At 66.9% G+C, this 8,358-nt stretch overlaps 1 protein-coding gene across 1 annotated transcript; it reads right to left on the bottom strand.

Moving 5' to 3' along the window:
• Positions 1-397: 397 nt before the first annotated feature.
• On the bottom strand, positions 398-8,096 carry MYO1A (myosin IA). Its single transcript, XM_055696865.1, is given in 28 exon segments — positions 398-845; positions 1,050-1,177; positions 1,249-1,287; positions 1,289-1,402; positions 1,472-1,604; positions 1,679-1,785; positions 1,893-2,027; positions 2,131-2,205; positions 2,450-2,866; positions 2,977-3,126; positions 3,297-3,390; positions 3,484-3,684; positions 3,763-3,989; positions 4,186-4,386; positions 4,540-4,602; positions 4,908-5,012; positions 5,135-5,200; positions 5,307-5,393; positions 5,469-5,587; positions 5,682-5,829; positions 5,930-6,033; positions 6,115-6,213; positions 6,282-6,345; positions 6,531-6,577; positions 6,665-6,769; positions 6,881-6,975; positions 7,167-7,282; positions 7,960-8,096. Coding segments are annotated over 28 exon segments (3,486 nt in total). The 5' UTR covers positions 8,083-8,096; the 3' UTR covers positions 398-721.
• Positions 8,097-8,358: the final 262 nt, after the last annotated feature.

Here is an 8,358-nt window from a genome sequence, read left to right as displayed (position 1 = left end):
GTGGGACCTGGTGGTGGAGGTCCTGCAGGAGCTGGGCTGCAGCGGTGGCACTGGGGCTGAGCGGCGGCTCATCTCTGTCGTCCCCCCCCCCCATCCCTGGTCCCCAAATGCAGCCGCAGCGCCAGCCCAGGAACCACGGTGCCAGCGTGGCGAGGGGGTGCGCAGCAGGGAGCACCCTGCCCGGCGGGTCCTGCAGCAGGGTGGGGGACCCTGGGCAGGGGGAGATGGGGACGGCCAGCGCAGGCGGGCGGGCGCTGCCGACCTCACGTGCCAGCCACCTGCGGCCGCCCAGAAATTGCCTCTGCAGCAGAGCGAGCTGCTTTCCCACTTAATGGGAAAAGTGGCCGCAATTTGGGGCCTTTCCAATCACCGCCGAGCCGAGCCGAGCCAAGCCAGCCGCAATCAGGCAGCGGAAAAGGCAGGGGGTCCAGGGGGGGGTGGGTTGTCTGTACCCTCGGGGCTGGGCTCTGCCCCTGTCCTGCTCCATCCCCCTGGCACCGTGTCCCGGGGCTCCGGCACAACTGGGTGCCCCTCCCCCACCTGTAATGAGGGGCACCCACTGCAGCAGCGCCCAGGGACGGACACCAGAGCATCTGTTTAATGGTTTTGCAGCAATTCCTGGGTGGTGCAAGGACCCAGTGGGGCAGGGGGATGACACAAGGTGGGTGGGTGGGGGATGCTAGTGTGTGGGTGGGGGTCCTGGTCGGGGACAGGGGTCTCCTCAGTGGACCAGGACCACCATCTTGTTGCTGCCCCGCTTCTTGCAGACGGGGCCGTTGCTGTCCGCCTTGGCTGACTCCACCACGGTGATGGCCACGTCACCCTTCTGAAACCGGGTGGAGAACCTGGGGGGGGGTGGGCAGGATGGAGGGGTGGAGTGGGGACACGCCCAGCCCCACCCCACCTCCTGCCCAATGAGCTGCCTTCGTTACACCCACCTCTCAGGGGCTGCCTGCTGCAGCCAATCAGGGCCCTCTGGTTGGTGCCCCACCCCATGACCCCGCCCTGCCAGCCCCGCCCTTGGCAGCCCCGCCCTGCCCCGCCCATACTGGTCAGTGATGTGCAGGCCCAGGCCCTGGGCCGTGGTGTCCATCAGGGTCTGGTGCAGGCGGGTGATGAGCTCAATGAGGTGGTTGCTGATGAGCAAGAAGTCGCCCTTGGGCCCCCCCGTGGAGGTCTGCGGAGAGATGGGGTGGGGGGTCAGTCCCGCCACGGACCCCCTGACCCCCCCAGGGACCCCCCTGGTACCTCCTTGACGTGCAGGGCCAGGAGGCCGTCAGAGAAGCGGGGTGACAGAGACGCTGCGGATGTCGCTCAGGCTGAGCACGGTCTTGGGCTGGGCGGTCTTGGGGTCGGCCAGGACCAGGTGCTCGGTGGTGAGCAGCAGCAGGCGTGGGACCGTCTGTGGGGGGGGGTGTCAGCGCAGCCCCGCACGCCCTCCCACCGCGGTGGGGACGGGGAGGGGGCTCACCTTGCCGCTGGCTCTGTTCACCTTCCTCACGGTGTCGGCCATCACCAGCTTGTCCTTGGTCATGGCGTGAAGCTTCTGGTACTTGGGGTTCTGCGTCAGCCCCAGGTACTCGCCCTGGAAGGGCTGCTGCAGGCTGGGGGTGGGGGCTGTCAGCCTGTGCTGCCCTGTGCAGCCCCCCCAACCCCCCGCAGCCCCCAGCCCTGGCACCTTTTGGAGTAGAGCATCTTCTTGTCCTTGAAGAGCTCGCTGGCGCAGAGCTTGGCTTGCAGCAGGGCCCTGCGCTGCGGCGTCAGCTGCTCCCGGTACTTCTTGCACTGCCGAGGGACGGAGCAATTTGGTGTCACCGAAGACAACCACTGCGGAGGCACTCAAGGTCCCAACCGGAGCCCCCCCAGCCTTCCCATCCCCCACCTGCTCCCACCTTCCAGTGGTAGAAGATGCTCCGCAGCTCCTGGTTGGCGTTGGCCAAGAACTTGTATGGTGCGGGGGGCCAGGTCCGCTCCATCACCGACAGCGGCGGGAGGTTATTCCCCAGCCCAACCAGGAACTTCTGCACCTGGTGGCGGCAACGTGGTGGGGGGTCAGGGAGGTCCCCGGTCCAGCCCCAGGGGTGGGGGGTGGGGAGGTGCTGTGCCCCCTCTCCCCCCGGCCCCGCTCACCAGCCGCCGGTAGATGAAGTTGGCCAGGCGGGCACTGGCCTCGGAGCGGAAATATCGCCGGTACGCCCTGCGGACCTGCCGGAGACGGCCATCAGCGGCGGGGACACAGGGCCTCCTGCCACCAGCCCCCATGGGACACGGGTGTCCCTTCCCCTGTCCCCATTTGACCCCAGTGGAGAGGACAGCTGCTCCGGCCCAAGAGGGTGGGCAGGAGGCAGGGTGGGCAGACAGACAGACAGTCCTGGACACAGCGGTGTGGACAGCAGGACAGAGGCAGCGGGCAGGGCACGCAGCCCCGCGGCGGGGCTGGCCCCGTTACCTGGTACCCTCTCCAGTAAGCGGCGATGGTGGCAGCGGCTGCGTGACGGTGGCGCTGGCACTTCAGCTCCCGGAGGAGCCAGCGAGACTGCGGGAGGCGAAAGCCCAGGGAGCCCGAGGCAGGGGGAGACCCACACAGATACGGAGCGAGAGGGAGCAAGGCAGGAGAGAAGGATGGAAGAGGGGGAGGGGAGATGACTCTGGTCCCAACATGGGGCACATTGAGTCCCTGGCCCCTCCTTGCCCCACACCCCCCACCCCACTGCCCACGCTGCCTGTGCTGCCCATGCTGCCCGCGCTTGGAGACCTGCTGGCCGCAGCCAGTGGCCTCGGGGTGCCCAGCCCTCACCTTCCAGCCCCGTGTGTATGCCTGGATGATCAGTATCGATCGCTTCATCTGCTTGTACTTGTTCTTTTGCTGCAGTGGGGAGAGGTGGGGTAAGCCAGGGGGCTCAGGAGAGCCAGGGGACCCTGCCCAGGGGGTGAGGAGCGGGCAGGGGAAGCATGGCCAGGACCCCCATTCCTTACCCTGTGGCCCCGGAACCAGGCGGAGATGATGATCTGGCTCTTGCGCATCAGCTGGTACTGAGTCCGGCACCGCCAGCCCCGAAACGTCTTCTGGATGAGGGCGGCAAGCTGGGACACGCGCTCCTGGCGCCGCCTCTCCAGGTCGAAGAGCTGGGGACAGCCAGGGCGAGTGCTGAGGCACCGAGCGGGGACAGGAACCCCCAGCCAGGAGCCGCAGCATCACCCAGGAGCCCCCAGGACAGGCTTGGGGCCACCAGTGGGGCTCAGGGACCGGTAGGGCTTCCCCCCCGGCAGCACAACTGCCCCATTCCCAGACTCACGGTGTGCGGTGAGCGGATGAAGATCTTGGTGTGGCCATACGCCAGCTCCTCAGGGGGGAACGCCAGCTCCGCCAGCAGCACCTCAGCCCCCTCCCTGTGCAGGTGGGAGACGAGGCAGCTCAGAGCCCCGCGGCCCCCGGCCCGGGGGGGCCACCAGATGCACCCACAGCCTGGCTCGGCCTCGTACCTGTCGCTGCGGGCCCAGCGGGGCCAGGTCTGGGGGCTGAGCATCTTGTAGCGTTGCAGGAAGGGGCCGTAGAGCTGGCGGAAGGCATAGCCTGCCCGCCGCACCCGCACGTTCTCCATCAGCCCCAGGTACCGGATCTGTGCCAGCACCAGCTCCGGCGTGAAGAGCATGGCTGCTTTGGTCTCATTGGGCTTGATGCACCTGGGGAGGGCAGTGGTGGGCTGGGGGGGGTCCTGCTGGTGCTAGAGCCGGGGCTGGGGCTCCCTCCAGGGCCAATACCTGATGTAGTTGGGGTTCTTGGAGTAGAGATTCTTCATCAGCATCGCCACCGAGGACTTGAACTGGAAGCCTGCAGTGGGGGGCAGCTTGAGGGAGACTTTCTGGGGGTCTCCCTCGGGGAAGAGGGAGCGCAGCAGCTCATGCCGGGCAGCCCACATTGCCTGTGAGAGGTCGCGGAAGAGCAGGTCATTGTTCTTCTCGATGAAGCCCGTCACGTTGTAGGTCACCTGGGTGTGGGAGCAGGGTCAGCACTTGGTGGGGTGTGCAGTGGCTGCGCTCAGGGAGGGAGGAGGGAGCAGGCTGTGGTTCAGCATCTCCATGCCCATTCCCAGGCCAGTGCCTCATCTTCCAAGCAAAGGTGGGAAGAGGACCTGGGGATGCCGGCAGGGCCGGGGCTGAGGGCGCCCGTGGCTGCTGGCAGACCTTGCCGGCATAGTGGTGGATGCGGAAGCTCTGCGGTGGCAGGCTGGTGTCCATGATGTGCCGGGCGTTCTGGGTCTCCCTGCTTTCATAGTGCTTGTGGGTGGTGAAGAGCTGGTTCAGTTTGGTGAGGAAGGTGTCCTCGTTGACCACGCCGGGCCGCAGGCACTCCTCGTCCAGCATGGCCAGGATCCCGCACTTGCTCTGCGCCATGACGGACACCATCATCCCAAACCAGCCCCAGCCCCGAGCAGCGGCTCCATCAACCTGGGGCTGCTCTGGGCTCTGCTCAGCCCGAACTTGCGCTGGGGGGAGCCAGGACCCCACCCCAGGACCTTGGCACTGGGTGCAACTCACGTTCTCGATCAAGTTGCAGATGATGGTGTTGTCGAAAAACTCTACTGGGGTCCACTGGATGCCCTGGGAGCAGACGGGGGTCAGACACCCAGACTCCCTGACATGTGGCACATGGATTGCCCAGACCCTGCCCCATGGACACCCCCCAGCTGATGTGGTGCAGGAACCGGACGTCCGGCCATGGGGACGAGGATCCCGAATCCCTCCCTACCTTCCTGCTATTGAACCTACTCCCAGCAGGGAGCGGGGGGAGGGAGGGACGAGGGACGTGCTGCAGAGCCGTCTCCAGCACTTCCCCCTCCTTGGGGCCGTGCTCCAGCACAGGCAGAGGGGCCACATCCAGCCCGACTGGCACAGGCCGGGGGTACCTCTCGGACATATTCCTCCTGCTCCTCCTTCAGGGTCATCAGGATGAAGATCTGCTGCAGCTTCTCATTGCAGTAGTTGATGATGAACTGCTCGAAGCCGTTGTCCTGTAAGAGAAAGGTCCTGCATGGCAGGTCGTGCCCAAGCCCCCAGCCCTGCCCCATGTCCCACCCACTTCCCCCAGCCCCCCCCCAGCAGCAGGATTGCTCCAGGTGGGCCCTGCACTCACCTGGAAGATCTCGAAGCCGTAGATGTCCAGGACGCCCATCACCTTCCTCTGCTTGCCCGGCTTCACCTGGGGAGACAGCAGGGTGCTGAGCTGTGTCCTGGCCCCATGTGGGGTGGGGGTCCAGGGCCCTGTCCAAGATGGGGGGCCGGTGCCAGTCATCCTGGGCGCTTACCTGGATGCTGGTGTTGATGCGGTTTACCAGCCAGTCAAAGAGGCGACTGTAGATGTTCTTGGCCAGTGCATCCCGGCCGTAGTAGCCCTGGGGAGAGGGAAGAGGGGCTCGTGCCGGCGCCTCGGGGACATTGACCCCACATCAGGGGATGGTCTCGCTCACCTGGGGGACACTGAGGGTGGTGAGCACCATCTCATCCCGTGCCTTCACTGTGCGGGAGCACAGCGCCCGCTCCAGCACGCTGGGGTCCAGCCCGATCAGCTTGCAGATCTCCTGCAGCTCTGTGCGGGGAGGCAGCAGTGCCGGGACTGAGCCGGGGGGCTGAGGAGGGGACCCCCCAACCTGCCCCAGGCCTGTCCCCACCCCTGGCCCTACCCTGAGGCTCAGCGATGCTGCAAGCCTCCATCCCGCTGGCCTGGTAGCTGCTGCTCAGCTGCACGTTGCCCAGCTTGAGCACCACGGCCGTCACCTCCAGCAGCGCCGTCACCTCGGCAGGTGAGAAGCCGATGACCCTCATGGCATCCTGGGGACAGATGAAGGCAGCTCAGGGTGACAGGGTTGGCCTCAGGCTGTTTGGGGGGGGGGTAGAAGGGGGAGTCTCGCAGCATCCCAGCCACCAGTACCTGTACGGCGTGGAAGTTGGCTGCGTCGTCCATGCCGGGCAGGCTGGAGCTCTCCGGGTTCAGGTAGCCGTAGTGCCGGCAGTCCTGGCGGAGCTTCAGCTGCTCTGGCAGGGGCGAGGAGGTGGCTCAGCCATGGCCCCCCCCCAGCCCCCTCCAACCCCCTGTGCTGGGGAGCCTGGACCTACGGAGCAGCTGCACTGAGCCCCCAGCCAGGAGCTGGTAGAAGATGTGGAAGTTCCTCTCGCCCTTCACGTGCCGGACGATGCGGGATTTCTCCAGCAGGTCTGTGAGCAGGGGTCAGCATCACAGGGTGCACGAGGTGGGACCCCCTGCACGGGCGATCGGTACTCACAGTTGCTAATGACCCCTCCCAGGGGCTCCCCCTTGAAGTCGAACTCCACGTCCATGTACTTGCCCTGAGGGATGGGGCTGGGGTCAGGGCAGGGGGGCACAGTGAGGGGGCAGCAGCTCTGCGCCCCACGTCCACATCCCCGTCTCCTGCGGTGCCTCCAGTCCCATCAGGGTCTGCATGGCTCCGGCAGGGTCCGGCCCCACTCCCCACGGGATGTGGCTCCACCGCCCCAGTTCCCCGGTCACTCACGAATCGGGAGGAATTGTCATTGCGGACGGTCTTGGCGTTTCCAAAGGCTGTGGCGGGAGGACGGGTTACAGCGTGGTGCGGGGGCTGCGCCGAGCCCTGGGGTGGGTGTGGGACGTGGGGCGCGGGACACTTACCCTCCAGCACGGGGTTGGACTGCAGGAGCTGCTCCTTCACCTTGTCCACCTCCGCGCCTTTGCTGCACACAGCCGCCACGTAGGACATCACCAGCTTGCTGGCCTCTGCAAGCAAGGGGCCATGGGTGCCGGGGCCGTGGGTGCTGGGGCTGTGCCCACCCATCCCACGAGCCCCTCGCAGCCCTGCGAGCCCCCGGCGGCACCCCCGCCTCTTACCTGTCTTGCCAGCCCCACTCTCGCCAGTGATGAGGATGCACTGGTCCCTGTCCCGGTCCCGCAGCGAGCGGTAGGCATCATCAGCAATGGCGTAGCTGGGGGTGAGAAGGGGGCTGGAGCAGTCTGGGGGCTTCAGGAAACACCGAGAGCCCCCATTATGGCTGTAGGCTGCCCCGAGCAGAATCCCCCAGACCCTGAAGCTTCGGGGTCGCCCATGGCTGAGGCCCTGGGCAGGACCTGGGGGCACCGAGGGTCCCCACGGGGCTGCCGGGGTCCCCGTGCTCACATGTGGGGCTTCACAGCGAAGAAGTTGCAGTTGTGGTACTCCTGCACCTTCTCGGGGGTGTAGATGGGCAGGGGCCGGTACGGGTTCACCGAGATCACCACGTTCCCAATGTACGTCTGCGGGCGAGCAGGGCGGCGTGGGTGCGGGGCCGGGGCGACCCAGCCCAGATCCCGGTGCTCCCCACTCCGGAGCCCGTATACTGGTCCCCATGGACCCCATGTCCTGCTCTGCACCCCAGACCCTGTGCCCCCACTGGTCCCCACCCCAGACCTTGTGCCCCACCCCAGTCCCCCCCCAAGACCCCATGTCCTGCTCCCTCCCAACCGCATATCCTGCTCCTCCCCAGACCCCATGCTCTCCCATCCCCCCCCAGATCCTCTGTCATGCTTCCCCCCAGACCCCATGTCCTGCTCCCCTCAGACCCCATGCCCTCCTGATCCCATGTCCTGCTCCCCCCCAGACCCCATATCCTGCTCCCCCTAGACCCCATGCCCTCCCATCCCCCCCAGACCCCATGTCCTGCTCCCCCCAGATTCCATGTCCTCCTGTGTCCCCCCCCAGATCCCACGTCTGGGTCCCCCCAGACCCCATGCACTCTGACCCCCTGACCCCATGTCCTGCTCCCCCCCAACCCCATATCCTGCTCCCCCCAGCCCCCCTGCCCTCCCATCACTCCCCAGACCCCATGTCCTGCTCCCCCCCATACTCCCTGCCACTCCCACCCCCCCGACCGCATATCCTGCTCCCCCCAGCCCCCCTGCCCTCCCCCCCAGCCCCCTGCCCCAGTGCCCACGTAGATGTCGCTGCGGTGGAAGCGTTCCTGCAGCGTGTGGAGCAGTGACTCCTCGGTCAGTGGGTCCAGCAGCACCAGGTCCCCGACTGCCGCCGCGTCCAGCAGCGAGGTGGTGGCTTCCATGGCTGGGTGGCTCCGGGGCAGCTGGGGCAGAGCAGAGAGGGGGCTGCAGCCACTGACACACAGCCCCTTCCTCAAAACACCCCCCAGTCCTCAGCAGCCCCTGCCCCCCACCCTTAGAAGCTCAGAAGGGCCCCAGCATGGAGCAGGGTGCCCCAGCCCCCAGGGGCACAGACCCACTGAGGTGCGCAGCAAGGCTTGAAGCACCGGCTGAGCCTGGCACTGGGCAGGGCAGGATGCGGCCCTTGGCCAGCTGCTCCCTGAGCCTGCCGTGCCCAG

Source organism: Falco cherrug, chromosome 19, assembly GCF_023634085.1.
Source record: "Falco cherrug isolate bFalChe1 chromosome 19, bFalChe1.pri, whole genome shotgun sequence".
Taxonomy (NCBI): Eukaryota; Metazoa; Chordata; class Aves; order Falconiformes; family Falconidae; genus Falco; species Falco cherrug.
The sequence above is the reverse complement of the archived record's forward strand: the minus strand, read 5'-3'. Positions and strand labels throughout refer to the sequence as shown.